This window comes from Quercus lobata, chromosome 8 (assembly GCF_001633185.2).
Source record: "Quercus lobata isolate SW786 chromosome 8, ValleyOak3.0 Primary Assembly, whole genome shotgun sequence".
NCBI lineage: Eukaryota > Viridiplantae > Streptophyta > Magnoliopsida > Fagales > Fagaceae > Quercus > Quercus lobata.
In genome coordinates, this window is record NC_044911.1 from 63,845,613 (window position 1) to 63,863,102 (window position 17,490).

At 35.5% G+C, this 17,490-nt stretch overlaps 2 protein-coding genes across 3 annotated transcripts; one reads left to right on the plus strand and one right to left on the minus strand.

Annotated features, from left to right (window-relative positions):
- Nucleotides 1-632: 632 nt before the first annotated feature.
- On the plus strand, nt 633-5,758 carry LOC115955560 (protein trichome birefringence-like 33). Of its 2 annotated transcripts, none has more exons than XM_031073726.1 (6): nt 633-981; nt 1,091-1,307; nt 3,534-3,705; nt 3,806-4,005; nt 4,089-4,247; nt 5,205-5,758. In XM_031073726.1, the coding sequence occupies exons 1-6, from the start codon at nt 801-803 to the stop codon at nt 5,542-5,544; spliced, it is 1,269 nt and encodes a 422-aa protein (XP_030929586.1). In that variant the 5' UTR covers nt 633-800; the 3' UTR covers nt 5,545-5,758. The 2 variants fall into 2 exon arrangements, with proteins under 2 accessions (XP_030929586.1, XP_030929587.1); XM_031073727.1 differs by having other exon boundaries at nt 819-981; nt 1,096-1,307.
- A 4,316-nt stretch (nt 5,759-10,074) lies between these two features.
- Nucleotides 10,075-11,159, minus strand: LOC115957587 (abscisic acid receptor PYL4-like). Its single transcript, XM_031075872.1, has one exon. It carries the CDS (start codon nt 10,943-10,945, stop codon nt 10,319-10,321), a length of 627 nt encoding a protein of 208 aa, XP_030931732.1. The 5' UTR covers nt 10,946-11,159; the 3' UTR covers nt 10,075-10,318.
- Nucleotides 11,160-17,490: the final 6,331 nt, after the last annotated feature.

Consider the following 17,490-nt stretch of genomic DNA (forward strand, 5'->3'; position numbering starts at 1 on the left):
AGTGTCTTACGCCGCCTTCTTATTAAAAGGTTTACAAGTGAGGAACTTTCCAATCAAACTCAAAGCACAGCTCTCAATTTCTTCTTTTCGCCCCTCATCTGGAAGGGCAATGACTTCTTCTTCCTTCGATGTCAGCTTCATATTCTCCAAACTATCTATAACATCCTCAGCTATGGTGAAAGAAGTCCAAAGAAATAAGGAAAAGTAGAGGCAGAACCTTAGGAAAACCTAAGAGAGGAAAAAATCTCGTGTAAAATTTTATGTTTATTTTAACATAGTAATTTACTTTTTCCTATTTTACACACTCATTTTCCAAAATACTCCATAATAAATTATTTATTTTACACTACATTTTATTAAAATATTAATTTTTCTTATTTTTTTTCTTTGTCCACAATAACCACTATTCACTTTAGTTCTTGAATCTGGTGACATATAAAGAAAGAATAAAGAAATTAAATACAAAATACATAGTGTTAATCTAAATTTTACAAATCTTTAGCTGGACTGATGTGTGTAATTTTAGACTTTTAATATATAAAGTTGAGCATTTTCTATTTTGGATGCAAATGCTCTTAGACATGGAAACCTCATCAAGAAAGAATAAAAAATTAAATACAAAATACATAGTGTTAATCTAAATTTTACAAATCTTTAGCCTGACTGATGCGTGTAATTTTGGACTTTTAATATATAAAGTTGAGCACTTTCTAGTTTGGATGCAAATGCTCTAGACTTAGAAACCTCATCAAGGAACTCACAACAACAAAACCATTTCATACACACACAATACGATACAAATGAAGCCACCAATCTCTTCCTCCTCTGTTCTCATCAGAAAAGCTCGTCTCTCACCCTACCTTCTCATCTTACTAGCTTTCATAGTTTTCGTCACAGTTCTCTATGGCCAGGACTTCATGTGGATCTTCAGCCAACAACTCCAACTCTACGCTGACCAGGGCCAACCCGTTTCCACAACAGGTGAGTTGACTCAGCCCAAACATCCGATTTAAAACTTACATATACATATTTGCGTACGGCACATGATAATTGTTATGGAAAATTGAGTTGGGTTTTGTTTTGGGGTTAGAGAAGAAGTGGGAGAAGTTGCCCTTTGCGATAGGGAAGACCCAGGAAGGCTGTGACGTGTTCAGTGGGAGCTGGGTTAGGGACGAGTTGACTCGGCCTCATTACCAAGAATCGGACTGTCCGTACATACAGCCACAATTGACGTGCCAAGAACATGGGCGACCCGATAAAGAATACCAATATTGGAAATGGCAGCCACACGATTGTTCTCTTCCCAAGTAAGTATTGCACCAGTTAACCCAGAAAAAAATTTCTTTAGGCTAAGAATTAGATTATCAATTTTTAGAACATTTTTGTGTGGTAGTTAAATTAAACTACCACTAACATATAGATTAAAGGATTATAGAGTGCTAATTATGGCTAAATGAGCATTAATCACTCTCTGCAATGGTTTATTTTTCTGCTTGAATCGGATGAGAGTTTTTAATCTGGTTTGCTAAGTCAAATTTGTTCTTACTCGGATTTTTTATTGTTTCGATGTGTTCCTGAGTTCCTACATTCAGAAAGTCACCGACAGGTTAAAAATAGGTTTATCTTACCTTAAAAAGGATAAAAAGAAAAACTACTTACTAATGTATAGGTTAATTTATTAAGTAAATATTGAGAGAATGCTTATTATTAATTTTTTTTTTTTTTTTGGTTGAAAATGTTTGTTGATCAAATTACAGAGGTGTTAGAATTTAAATTCCAATTTTCTAGAAAGGCTCTAAAAATAACTAATTAATTAAGAATTTAATAAAGAAAACGATTTTTCAGCTGGCTTATTATGGTTTATGGTTGGACACGTGTCAATTGCTTTGGGCTTTGGATCTCAGCCGATGAACCAAATATAAAAAGAGGTTGGCGATATGCACAAAGTAGTTGCAGTGGGACCCACTTCAAACGTGTCACTCAGTGTTGCACGTCTTTTTTTTTGGTGGGGCCAATTTGGAGATGAGTATTAGAAAAATTCCCAGGACAGCAGTGCTTTCTTTGTCTCGGCATTAACATTTTTTTTGAAAATAAAGAATTTTTTTTTAATAGAAGATTCTCTCATATTTTTGTTTTTTGTTTGGTTGGTAGCGATTTTAAAACGAGTTGAAAAGTTATTTTTCAATTTTTCTTATTTAACATGGAGTGAGATAGAGTTGTTTTTCATAACTTAACTTGATGTAAAATAGAATAATTTTCTATAATAAAGAAGTCAATAAACAATTTTCCCTTGACCCAATTTTATATGACATTACCAAATACATAAAAACGTAAAAAAAACCATCTTTAGTCTTCGTATAAGGTTTTTCATTGAAACAAACAAAACTTTTATTAATAAGTTTATGTAATTATATGCACATATGTTTTCACAAATTCACCTTGCAGCTAAGTTGCGATTAGTAGGTGAGAAAAAGGGTGTTAGTGGTTGGTGTATAATATCAAAGTAATGTTAGATTAACCACAACCTAACTACTTGGAATTGTTTTAAAAAAAAAAACCTAACGACTTGGACTAAATGTCTTTACAATTATAAATATTTAATATATTAAATGAAATTTATAAGAAATAGGCTTGATAATATTCCCTTTTTGAGGACATTTTCAACAGTCCAAAAATAAGGAAACTTTATTTTTGGTAACCAAAAAAAAAAAAAAAAAAAAAAGAGAGAGGAAACTATTATGTTCTCCATATGGATTCGGAAATCAGAAAATTAATGTTTCGGATGGTCCAGGCCCTTATAACCCGTGTAGGCCCTGATGGTTCAGGCCATTTCACCTAGGATGAAACTCTAGGGCCCATCAAGCAGTTTGAGAGTTGATCCCATATTATGGGACTATGTCTATGGGCTGTTTGGTACAGTCTACCAGATTTTTTTGGGGGGTCACTTTCGACTTGGAAAAGTTGTTCATTTCAGAGCACTAGCACTACACATGACAGTTAACTGTTTTGAATTTTGTTTTTATTGTATCTACCAAAAAAAGGAACATATAGTTTCTGTAGAGAAATAAATGGAAACAATGTTAGTCCGTGTCCAGCTTGTCCAAGGAAACTTGTGTTCCTTCCGTTAGATTAGAAGTTAATAATAATAATAATAATAATAATAAAAAGAAGTTAAAAGATAGTAACATTTATAGGTTTGATATGATACTTGCAATTCTTTTGAAGTTTTTCCAATTGTGTTAAAGGTATTATAGAGTTTTTCTTAGTTTCAGAAACTGATTTAAACGATACTGATTGCACTTGCAAGACCTTCTATTCATTTACTTTGATAAGTACTTGCAAGACCTTTTACTTTGGTGGGTTAATTAAAACCTAATGAAATACATAGAATTTTCTGCACCAACACTCTCATTTTAATTAGTTTTACTTGACCTCTAAGCTAACCAGATAACGTTCTTCATATTGAATTCGTAATCTTTCCAATGAATTTAGCACATATATTAATATTGTTCTCTCAAATTAATTATGTATAGTTTCAATGCCACATTGATGCTTGAGACTCTCCGGGGAAAGAGAATGATGTTTGTCGGGGATTCCTTGAACCGGGGCCAATATGTTTCAATGGTGTGTCTTCTCCATAAACTAATACCTAAGGATGAAAAGTCCATGGAAACTTTCGATTCGCTAACTGTTTTCACAGCCAAGGTGACATTCAATTACTGCTTCGCATTTACAAATCTAAGTGTTCACATTTTGCTTTATGTTTATTTTTGTAACCATTATTTTTTTGTTTCCCTATATTTAGAAATACAATGCCACGATTGAGTTCTATTGGGCTCCATTTCTTCTCGAATCAAACTCAGATAATGCTGTCATTCATAGGATATCTGATAGGATTGTTAGAAAAGGTTCAATCAATAAGCACGGACGATATTGGAAAGGCGTTGATATATTAGTATTCAATACCTATCTTTGGTGGGTGACCGGCTCGAAGATGAAGATCTTGTATGTTCTTGCTCTACAAAATCACTTATTCACCTCTCTATTAGTGTTATCTCTTCTTGATCTAATGGCTTAAACATTTTCAGGCTAGGATCCTTCGATGATGAAGTGAAAGAAATTGTTGAGCTATCAACTGAGGATGCTTATCGCATGGCAATGAAAAGTATGTTAAGATGGGTGCGGAATAATATGGACCCCAAGAAAACAAGAGTCTTCTTTACTAGCATGTCACCTTCTCATGCAAAGTAAGCATTCTTTAGGCTTGCAACCTCTAGTCTTAACTGTCTTTTTCGTTATTAACTCAACTCTCTCTCTCTCTCATATGCATGAGTGCACACATACTCATGAGTTCATTCAGGGATAGAATGGGAGGGGGTTGAGTTTTAAAATAATGGTCAAGATTAAATTCATCATCTCTTACTGGTTTAAGTCAATTTTATCATACCATCAAGCTATGATTTCACTCAGTTCACTGTATTTAACTTAAACTTTCAGGACAAGTGAAGGTTTATTGCTGAGTTTGATATAGAGCAGAGAATTGTGAATTTAGGTGGCTACTACCAGCTACAAAAGAGAGAAACCCTAAAGAAAAAAGAATGCACATGACACTATTGTATATCCCACGAACTTTCCAAATGAATGTGGTATGCATCTGTTAGTTAAAACATACGGTCATGAAAAAACAACAAAATGAAGACTTCTAAGCCTTAGCCAAGAGGGCCAGGACATAGATGACCTCCCCACCTTAACCCAAACTGACAAGTAAATGAGCTAGTAATATTTCACCAGGTATAGCTGTAAAAAAATTAACAAAGCATTCACAAAATTGTATTGCAAATATATTACCATACTAATGCTATGTTCTCCAGCTCTCATTTAGCTAGTGATCAGCATAGAGATTTATTTTAAGTTCTATAAAAGCATGAAAAATACTAAAACAATTACGAATTTTATTATAAAAACCTTACAATGTAAAGTGACAATGAATGTGATTGATTTCACATAAAAAAAAAACTTAATAAATAAATTTCTTAATTACATTTTTTGTGTTGTATTCAAACGTTGACACGTCAGTTTGTAAATTCTATTTAGTAAAATTTTTAATATCCCCCCCTTTTTTTGGAATTTTAACATCAACACCCTTATATCACACATAAAAGAATATAAGGGACACTACTCTAATTGAACATAAAATTTGGCAGGAGCATTGATTGGGGAGGTGAACCAGGTCTCAATTGTTACAATCAGACTACTCTAATTGAAGATCCAAATTACTGGGGTTCAGATTGCCAGAGAAGTATAATGGAGGTGATTGGAGAAGTATTCAGTAAATCAAAGTTTCCCATTACATTTCTCAACATCACCCAACTCTCAAATTATAGGAAAGACGCCCACACTTCAATCTACAAGAAGCAATGGAATCCATTGACTCCTGAGCAAATAGCAAAGCCTTCTAGCTATGCGGACTGTTTACATTGGTGTTTGCCTGGCCTTCAAGATACTTGGAATGAGCTTCTATTCGCCAAGCTATTCTATCCATAAAGTGTGGTCAAAACCCAAAATTGATAAATCCTCTCATATACATATGGGTGTGAATATGGAAGTAGGGCATTTAAACCTATTACGTTTGAAGCTATGTGACACTTGGGTCAAGGTAAGAGAGAGAGAGAGAGAGAGAGAGCATCTGTGTAAAATAACATTGTTGCAAATTAAAGGAAAATGAAAATGAAGAAAATTGATTTGATTTTTTTGTAAATGGAATATCAAATCTGAAATTTGCTTGTTTTTAGTTTCGAGTATTTGGAAAAACATGTAAACACATGCAACTTCCAACCTACTAGGTATTTTTTACACCCCTGCCTTTCATTTTTGTTTCAGGCTTAAAATAAACACTATTTCCTAGTGTTATCTCTCAATTAAAAAACAAGACATTGCATGGTAATGGTATTGTGTGTATAAACTATGCATATAGGAGCCTATAGATAAGCCCAAAAGTTCTAGGCCTAATTTTGCTCTAATAATAAAAATTCTAGGTCTAGTAGCATATAAATACAATACCATGTGCAGTAAAAGCTAGTACAATCGTAGTAGAAGTGTAGAACACTAAACCTAAACTAGACAAGTGGTCTAGAGTCTCTAGACCTTGGACTTTGAACCTATACTGTAACATATAGAAATGAACTAATGGCCAATTTTTCAACTTTAAACCAAGCATTACCATTTATTTTTTCATCTTAAACTTCTATTTGTACATTATATATCAGGTAAGCTATATCTTCCTTTAACTCCGCTGCCTTTGGGAAATTCTATTAATGCCGCTCCCTACTGGCTACTGCTATCTTGATATCTTCTTTTTCAACTGCTTTGCCGACTCATCAACATTAATTGTTTAACCAAACCACCACCGGAAAAAGTAGCATACAAGTCTTAAAAAAAGAAAAAAGAAAAAAAAAAAGGATTGAGATAGAAGTATACAAAGTTAGCAACCAATGGGTTCAGTGATGAAGTTTAATTAAGAATAATCTCAACTTAAATGTTTCTAAATATATATATATATATACAGATATCTCAGCTTACATAAAACCTATGCATGATTTGTTTTAGAAGAACCAATGCATGAAATTAATAAAATATAAAAGTTACAACAAGGCTGAATGTTGGGTGGAGTGGGATAGGGTAAGTAGTTCAAGTGAGCAATGAATGATAGAGATGCAACATTAGTTAAGGTGACAATTTTTTATATTAAAAAAAAAAATAGAATTGGAGTATGATCAATTTTATCTGGGTTCATCGTTGACACGCTTTAATAATTAAAAAAAAAAAATTCTAAATGTCACTAAATCTATTATGAGACAAAATTAAGTTCATTGAGACCCCAAGTAGGGAAAAGCATCAAAATTTGAAGTGGTCAAAGGGCATCGCAAGCTGGCAATGACATTATACGTGTGATAATTAACAAAAACGAAGTCCTCGATTCCTTGGGCCTATTAACCTTTTCGGCCCCAAGACGGTAGTTAGTCTGCTTAATGCAACACGTCTCATGAGTCATAAATCATACACACCTTCTACTCTTTGACCACAACATGACAATATCACTGGCGATGATATGGCTCTTGATCAATATCTTGACCTATTGACGTCTCCGACTCTCGAAGAACAGTGAGTTCGGGTTACATTCCATGTCTCCATTTACCGACTCTATACGTACGGATGGTGAGCTTGACTCCCCTCATGAAAAAAAAAAAAAAAAAAGTCAATATTCATTTTTGTAAGAGAATATATATCTCTTATGCATTCTATATATGTATGGATTTTACATAATATTATGAGATCCACATACTATAGAAAAAATATGGTATATATTTAAATACATGATATAAGAGTAGCGCTTATTACATATGCACTTACAATGATGCAAATTTTTTTCTTTTTTTGATGAATCAGAAATTTTATTAAGAGAGAAAACAAACTACACAGGCAAACAAGCCTCACCATGAATAACAGAAACAAAAGAAAGGGGACTATTACTAACATCAAAAGAACCAAAAAAATTACAAGCTAAAGACCACTTAGCTAGAAAATGAGGAGCCATATTGCACGACCTGAGCACCCAACAAATAGAAACCTTACAAGAAGATGCAATAAAGCAATTGAAATCGTAGTCTCAAATCACAATTTTTGACTTGGCAAAGCGGAAAAGTTAAAGAGACTGCATGATTAAAAATTTATTCTGAGAAATGGGATGGTCATGGAACAGGCTTATAAAATAAGCATAAGTTCTTAAGTGATCTTTGAAACATATGGTTGAAAATTGGAATGGACAAGGTAATATGGTATACACAAACACATATATGTTCATCTTTTTACTTAATAGAGACAAGAAATATGGTTTCTAAGGTTTTAATATTCTTTTTATTCTTCTTTTCTCACAGAGAGTGAAGTTTTTTATATAAATTTCTATTGTATTTTGGAAAGAAAAAGATGCTATCTATGATTCTATCATGGTTGCTAATCTATACTTGCAAATTATTGATCTTGCCTATTAGGAGCCAGCTGTGGCTCAAAAACCTAGTTGTGTACTTGTGTAACTAAAAGTCTAGACCAAACAAAACCCAACGAGATGGAGCTGCATTCTTGAGATGTGGTAGATAGGGAACTTGCACCAGAAACAGATTCCCATAAATGATACACAATTTACAAAATGGACTCTTTTTTACCATTTCATATTCCCACCAGGACAACTTCAATATTGTTGCCACCTAAGTTTTACCAACCTCAAATGATCCATACATCAATCATGGAACAATTGATCCCAGAAGTACTGAATAATTTACTTAAACAAGAAGTGTTTACGCATTTAAAATTTATAATATCCCAAATAAAATAGAAATATTCAAAAAAAAAAATTAAGTACAACCTAAAGTATGTAAGTATATGAAATAATTAAGCAAGTGAGGATTGATCAATTTTTAAAAAGTTCAAGAATAGTGTAACAGGCTCTCTCAAAAGGGGATGGGCTCCACACATGGGTCTCATCGTAGGGTCTACATCCTTTGTGAAAGGCCAAAACATTGCTCGAGACTACTTAATTCTTCTTTTTTTGTTGTGATGATCACGTGGTATTAAGACTATTCAGTCCACAAACACAAATTGGAGGTTGGCTAGGTGAAGAAAATTCTAGAGATGAATTGTTGTCCAGTCAAATCATTCGTTGGGACACAAGGAAATGGGTGGCTTTTGATTTCATCCTCGTTCAACAAGGGGGACATTTAAAAGCCTCCTTGGCCACTTGCAAACCCAACTTGCACATTTATCCTTCCAACACACACCATATAAATATAATACATAGAGAGAGGGGGGGAGAGAGAGAGAGAGAGAATATAAAAGTGAGAAAAAAAAAGGTACAACTTGCCTTTGTTTCCACAACAACTTGAGTTTTTAAAGTCAAGTTGCAGCACCTGCAGTTGCTGATTCCTATTCATAGCAACGATTTGGTGTCTTTAGTGTAGAATTCAAACTCTCCGTGCATGCGCAAATACGGAAAATTCCTAGGCATGTTTTTTGTTTTTTAAATATATGTTTATATAAAATTTATTTTTTAAATATATCTTTAGGATGGTACTTTTTTCACATCCAATTTTATATATATATATATATATATATATATATATTTTCATAATATTTCGAGAGACTAAAAAAAATGATATAGAATCACTTTCTTTTATGGTTGGGTTTGGATTTGCATTTTGCTCTCAGCGTTTGCATTTTTTTTTTAAAGACTAGCGCTTGGTGCATGAACAGTGCATCAGGGCATATGAACAAAAAAAAAAAGTGAACAATAATTTTTCACATATTTAAAAATTATTTTGTTATAGTGTTTTCAGTTTTCAACAAAATAAGTTGTATCTAAACGGACTCATATATGGATCAGATTGATCAGAACTCAGAAGTTTCAAGGAAACTTACAAAAATATTAATGCTGACTGTCATGCACCACCTACTTATTAATTTTGCTTCGCAAGAAAATTAATTATTCGATTCATGAAGGACAATGAAATGGACATTTATCATCATCACCATCTAAAAATGCTTTTTTTCACTATTTGAGATTAAGAAAGCATGTGGTAAACATAAATTCGTACTAGGTAAGAAAATCATTTTTAATGTGTGCTTTGCCTGTATTAGATTGGTGTTTAGTGTAGTGCAAATTTCTAATCTTCACACAATAACATATATTATATCCTAAGAGGATAAAGTAAAGTATTTAATGTACGACGATTTCATATATATCAAATTTCCGCAAATAGATTAAACGCATCCCACATTTTATAATTACAAGCAATTAAAAGGGGGCCACATTCGAATTCCACTAGCTTCATACGATAAACTTAAACTAATTTTGTGATTTATGAGTTGCCACTTGATTTTCTTCTCTAAGAAAATATATTGTGCAATTAAAGTAGGGTTTACTTTACTGGGGTCTTGGTTCAACAAGAAGAACAAGAAAAAAAAAAAATGGAAAACATGAAAGCTAAGTAGAGAGAATTCACAATGACTAGTACCCAAGAAAACAAGTCCCCAAAGAGACACACTGATCATATAGCATAAATAAAACATAAAAATACACTATGACTATTGTGTATAAGCTAATGTAGGTAAAGGAAAACAATGACTAATTAACATTTACATGAATACATATATGGGTCTCAATGATATATGATAACCCAATCCAAACCCATATCCAAAAAAAAATTGTAGAAAGAAAGAAAGAAAGAAGCAATTTAAGAATAATCACCATGCAACATGATTTTTCCTGCTACTTTGTAGCCATATTCTCAGCGATCTGAGCCAAAGACTGCAAATTACAACGTACTATTGTATCCACAAACACACACGTCTCTTCCTTAGTATTACCCGAAGGCACATCCACAACGTAGGACTCGACCACCACTGTCCCGGTCCCAGTTCCGGTCGCGTGAAGGGTCATGACCGACCGGTAATTGTTGAGCCGGTGATCACCGCCGATGATGCTGAAGCTGATGACGTGGCGCTCATCGTCGAGGATCTCGAGCCGCTCCGTGCTTGACTCGGCGGGGAGTCCCGACACCACGTGGACCTCACGGAGCGTGCCTACGTCGCCATCGCCATCTATGACGTGGCAGCTCTTGACAAAGTGCTTGTACGCCTGAGGGTTGTCAAAGCGGCGGACAACGGACCATACCATCGAGACTGGCGCGTTTATGGTCTGCACCACCGCAGAACAACATTGATTTGACTCGACCATGTGAAAGTGACGCTGCAATATAGGCTCAGGTGCCGAAACACTGAAAGATAACGGAGTGACTTGAAACCTGAGACTTGAGGATTGGGAGGGTTTAGAGGTGGTTGTTGTGGTGGTGGGAATAGCAGGGTTAATTCTGTGGAATTGAAGTGATGAAGGCATTTTCTTTGTCAATTTTTCTCTCTGTTCTTCTTGGGAAAGTTAGGGTTGCTTCCACAAAGAACACGAGAGTTTATATATATATGTGTATTATATACATTTCTTAGAAAAGAGAAAAAGAGTGGGAAAGAAAGATAGGGGTTGGGTTGTTTTTTGTTGTCCACTTGGATTAGTTTTTGCTCTCTTTCCAATCCCCAGAGGGCCGGGAGAGAGAGTTTTAGACTTTGTGAGAGAGAAAGAGAAGGAAAGAGAGGAGGTCTTTTATGTTTTTATCTCATGGCTGACGCCAAAGCTAGCAAGTGGATCATCAAGTTGCAATATGTTTGGACTTGGTTTTTAGCTTAATTATCCTTTTCTTTATCTGAATCTACAACGTTGCCACTTTGTTAATTACAATATTATACTCATTGTCATCTTTTTATGAATATATATATTTTATCAAAGTTTTTAGCATTAAAGCTATAATTGTAGACTGCCGACGACTCATCAAAAAAATTGTAGACTGCCGACGGTGGACGGTCTATGCTTTTTAAGTATTACTAGCTAGTACAATATATCTAGAAGATAGTCCTCCTCTCTAGCTCAAGTTGCAACCATGCATGCACCTTGCACGGTCCAATCGCAGCCGTTGGGTTTGTCAAAGCAAATTTCTTGAAAGGCATATATATATAATGCCAGTCTTGCAGACAAGTCACGAGATTATGAAATACACACACAGACACAAACATGGATATTTTCCAATTTTTATGCTCACGAAGGGATTATGTTTTATTGATATTTAGCTCATCGTTTCTCCCAAAAAAAAAAAAAAACACTAACATACCAGTTAGAAGTTCTGATTATTTTGAACTTAGAACCTCACGAATCTCATTTTACAGTAGAAACCAATACACTAATCATTGAAATTAATTACCATTTTAGTTGGTGTTATATTATGATATATTATTATAAACAAAGTAGAACATTTGAAATGAATCTATTTTATAGTTTATATCAAATCAACTCAACCTATTACCATTAAAATGAAAAGAATCATCATGTTTCAAAATTTTAAAATCTCATGGATACTGTGGATCGGTAATACCATGGGCTACCACAGATCGATACATGTTTTATGATGATGCTCAATGCTTACATGAACATTTCTTCTTTTTCATCTTTTAGAATTTAGACAAATTTTAATAGTAATCAACTCCAATTTGCTTCCACTTTATGGTTGCATTAGTATAATAGTAATATGATATTAGTTCTTAATTCCAATGCGTGAAACATTTATGTTCTTATGCATTTAACAAAAAGATAACAATATATGCGGGCCTTTTTTCTTTTTTTGGGTCTTGATTATGTGCCAACTCAGAGTATTTGGAAGCAGCATCATTCATTGACCGATTGATATCTTTGTTTTTGGGCCATTCCGATAAAAAAAGATTCTCATTTTGGGAATAGTTGGAATTGCTTAAGTGATATCTTAGTGTTAATTATCGACTCATCAAAGATATCCTGTCCCCAATTACCGGAATAATAGTATATATTGGGCTCAATACCACTTTCTAAGCTCAATACACTAGAATCTTATAAATGGACATTTTTTAAGTGAGAAGGAGGAATTCAAAATTTCTAAACCCCGGATCTTTTTGTTAAAAGAGTTTAAAATCTAAAAGAATATGGTATAAAACCTAAATTTTACACTTTCCAATCCTTACATGTCATATCATCCTATCACATATTAAAAAATAGACACAATCACACCCAATCAATTCTAATATCCATTTGAAAATCCAACCCAACTTATAGTTTATTGAGATATTATTATTTATTAAGTATGATAGAATATATTAAGTTTTAAGTAAAAAATTGATTTGACAATCTCTTATTAAAAGATGTAAAACATAAGTTTTACATCTCATTCTTACTCTTATTAAAAACTTCAAGAGTAGTCATTTAACCAAAGAATCATTAGCATATAAAAATAATGATCATTAAATATTTTAGTATACTATTCGTTTTCATTAAAATTATTAGGGGTCACTTCTCAGAAGAATTCAAAGTTCAAAAGAGGAAGTAATGCAATTGACGCGAAACCCAATCCACATTCACTCTGACCGAAATTCTTCACCTTCAAATTCACTAGAAGATGGAGATTAGCTTACCTGCCTCTTCAGAACAAAATATTGTTTTCTTATCCATTTCACATGGCTGCCACTTGGGAATTTTTTGACAATAGTTTGCTTCTTAATTAGTCTCGAATGCAGTGGACGTTTTAACTGAAAGGTAAGTTATGTTGCCCCACTAAATGAAGCATTTTCTAATTTTATTATTATTTTTGTAATCCCCTTCAATCAGGGGGTTTGGTGGAGAGGTTTCTAGTAATTAAGCATCACAAGTAGGTTCTATTTTATTACCGATAGCAACTTTAATCAACTCTCTTCCAAAGTACGTCTCTTTCAAACTTTCTTTTTGTCCATTCTTTAATTTCTCTAGTCCCACAAGGCCAAGTTGATCATTTTTAGGTTGGAAACTGTTCATCACATGTTGCTCTTTATAGAAGTCCCTATTAATTTTAAGGTCTCTATAGGATCAAACCCTAGAGTGACATCTTAACTGTCATTCCTTGTGATATGGTTAGTGGATTGATGCTTGATTGTGCCAACTATATATTTTAGATTGCAAATAATCCTAGAGGTGCTACAAATTATACTACAATATTGTCACAAACTAACACAACAAGATGTCACGTTAATTATTTAATTACTCAAAATTATCGATCATCTCTCCCCTTTTAACTAAAAAATTCCATGGATTACCACTTGTTAAACAAACAGTCATCCTTATAGGAGCCCTAAACATAATGTTACTCGATTTAAATGGGTCTTAGATTTTAATTTATTACCTTTTGAAATCTTAATGTTTAATTTATTATTTTTGAAACTATAAGTTTTAATTTGTTACTTTTTAAAATCTCAAGGTTTAAGTGTCTATTTGGAAACAACTTATTTTAGCTGAAACTGAATTCTTTTTACTGAAAGTACTGTAGATAAAGTTCAAAGGTAGTTGAAATAGTACCATGAGGTTATAAATAATACCAAAAAGTGTAATGAGACTTACGAATAGTACCAAAATAAGCTAAATAGTAAATGTAAGGACACAATTCTGTAACGAACCGTAACAGTGTTGGGTTCGCACGTGAAATGGCACAAACAACATCATTTGTAGAGTGTGGGTTTGAAAGGCTAGGCCTTGGTCACCAGGCAGTGAGTTTTTCGTGGTATTCATGCATGGTTAAGTTTTCTTCACTCCTGGAGTCTTTCTCCTGGAGGTGGGCTGGGAGGCTCTAGTTTTTGGCCATTTTTCCCAGCCCCCCTTTCAGATTACTTATCTTTCCTTTTATACTAGCCTGCGTTCACTGTCCTTCGTCCACATATAGGGTCAACCTTTCCAAGACTGATACTTGTCCTATCAGCCCATACCCAAAGTCGTTGGGGGTGGTTGTAAAAGCCGAAGAATACGGCTCTGTCAGGTGCAGAATATTGAATGGCAGTAAGGGCAGCTTTCCCTGGATATTTTAGATTTTCTTTCAAGCTTAGTCCTATACCGTTTTTGCCCCTCTTTCCGGTGGGACCTTGGGTCTGCCGAGGACTGAACTGTCCTCGGCTGTATCCCGAGGCTATCTTTGTGCTTCATATTATCGAGTTTGGGCCATAGCCCTCCTCGGCTTGGGCCTTTGGACTCCCCACGGGTAAATGGGTCTGGCCCATAAATTATTTGGGCCCCACAATAGCCCCTCAAAACCCTGCTGTCCAACCTCTTGGTTGGAAATGGGGGTTTTGGTAATACCGAGCCTTTATTATGGCTCAATTAATTCGGTCTTTCACTAATGCTGGCGGTTCTCCATCTGCCCAGGAAATGTACCAGTCTACGAGACATTCTTTTGATTTTACTCTTAACGCGTTCTCGCCGTTTGGTTATCCAAAACGCGCTTTTAATGACTTCTATTTACGAGACTTATTTAAATTCGACGGTTTGTTTGATGAGGTGGGGAAGTGGAACGGATACATCTTTGTTAACAGATTCTTTTGGAAATCTGGACGAATTTAATACTTTCCGTTTTGCCCTTCCTATAAGAAGACAAGTAGGAGGCTATCGCTCTTATACAGAGACCCTTTTTATCCTTCTGAGATCTGAAATCCTTAGCCTCCCTTAGCGTTTACTTTACCCACTAGTTATACACTAAATCATAATACGTTCACCATAACAACGAATAATGAAGGAACCATACCCCCCCCCCCCGGTAAACACCACGTTCTAATAAAGCTCGTAATGACTCGGTCAGGGCAGGGATGGCGAAGACTCAAAATCTATCTCACCTTCCTTTCAGCGAAAATCCGAAGCAGGGACTCGTCACGTCAAACTTTCGGCGTGACTGAGTCGAGGACACCCATCATCAGTACCAACCGCTTTCTCATGAGCATACCTAACATGGCACCAATGTGTTAGGAGTCAAGACTAAGGCAGGGACCAAGTGCCCCTGCTTCTTCCTCTCTTCGTTCACTGGTGTCTCCTCTTACCTCTCTTTCTTCTTCTTTCCACCACCAGATCCATTCTGGTGGTTTTCCTTCTCCCTCTTTTGCTCCTTTTTCTTTCTTTTCATCTCTTCCCTCTTCTTCTCCTCCTTCTTTTCATTCATCTCCTCCATCTTCTTCATTCATCTCCTCCATCTTCTTCTGAAGAAGATCCTTCTCTCAATATGGGCGCTACTGAGGCAGAGTTTGGAAGGATTTCGGAGACGAGTTTAAAAAGAGACCTGACTGTTTACTTAATGTATTGCTTTTTTTTTTTATTGCTTTGGCAATCTACCTTTTGTATAGGCTTGTTTAAGCCTTCCTTTGTACGTTGTAATACACATTTATATTAATAAAAATTGTTATCACTTTACTTCACATGTTCTATCTCTATTTTTTCGAAATGATAACGCAGTGCATAGACATACAATCTTGTGAATTCTTTTTATTTTTAAACTGTGACCGTCGTCTAGGACCAAAGTCCCAGTTAATAAAAAGATTTTGCTCTGTGTTTATAAAAACAATCCGGCTTAATAATACTAAATCGAACAAATGATACTTAGGGCTGAAACTCCCATTAGGCGGGAAAAGAAAGGACATTATGATGAGCTTACTAAGTCGGCCTGGCACAGTACCGCCGACCTTAGAGTACAATACTTGGGGCCCTAATCCTTTATCAAAGAGAAGGGTGCTATTACGAATTTGCAAGTGCTATTCGGCACAATAATGTAGCATTTGAATCAATGACATCTAGGGCCAAAATGCTTGCTAAGAAAAAGATATCACCATAACTTTAATAGAGTTGTTTGGCACAACAATGCCGACCTGTGAAAAACGATACTTACCACAAAACTAGCCGAGATGATAGCTCAATGCTTGATGCGGTGTAGGAAGTAACCATCCGAGGACGTATCACCCGCAAAATGAACAGCCCCCCTAGGCTACTGAATAGTGGGGCGTTTCACCATCTTCTTAACACTCCTATTGGCATTGACCTTTTACAGTATTTGAGCCGAGGATTGAGCAACTTAGAATTGTTATTAAGTAGCCAACCTTACAAAACTCAATCTTTTTCTCATCTAAGTAGTTGGTTTCCCCATAGGCTTGAGTCCGAGGACCATGCAATGCCTTGGTTCTGTTCAAAACCCAGTTTTCTCATCCAAGTAGTTGGTTTCCCCATAGGCTTGAGTCCGAGGACCATGCAATGCCTTAGTTCTGTCCAAAACCCAGTTTTCTCATCCAAGTAGTTGGTTTCCCCATAGGCTTGAGTCCGAGGACCATGCAATGCCTTGGTTCTGTCCAAAACCCAGTTTTCTCATCCAAGTAGTTGGTTTCCCCATAGGCTTGAGTCCGAGGACCATGCAATGCCTTGGTTCTGTCCAAAACCCAGTTTTCTCATCCAAGTAGTTGGTTTCCCCATAGGCTTGAGTTCGAGGACCATGCAATGCCTTGGTTCTGTCCAAAACCCAGTTTTCTCTTTACGTGGGACCTTGGCTTTAGGGGAGTTAGCTCCTCGGCCGAGCCCCTTGTCAAGAAGCATAGCCCCTAGCGGAACTTTACACTAGAACTCTATAACCAGTTGTTAGAAATGACAAAAGAACTCTCTCGACCTACCGCCTATGCCAACATACAAGCCTATCCCCACAGACGGCGCCAATTGTAAGGACACAATTCTGTAACGAACCGTAACAGTGTTGGGTTCGCACGTGAAATGGCCCAAACAACATTATTTGTAGAGCGTGGGTTTGAAAGGCTAAGCCTTGGTCACCAGGCGGTGGGTTTTTCGTGGTATTCATGCATGGTTAAGTTTTCTTCACCCCTAGAGTCTTTCTCCTGGAGGTGGGCTAGGAGGCTCTGGTTTTTGGCCATTTTTCCCAGCCCCCCTTTCAGATTACTTATCTTTCCTTTTATACTAGCCTGCGTTCACTGTCCTTCGTCCACGTATAGGGTCAACCTTTTCAAGACTGATACTTGTCCCATCAGCCCATA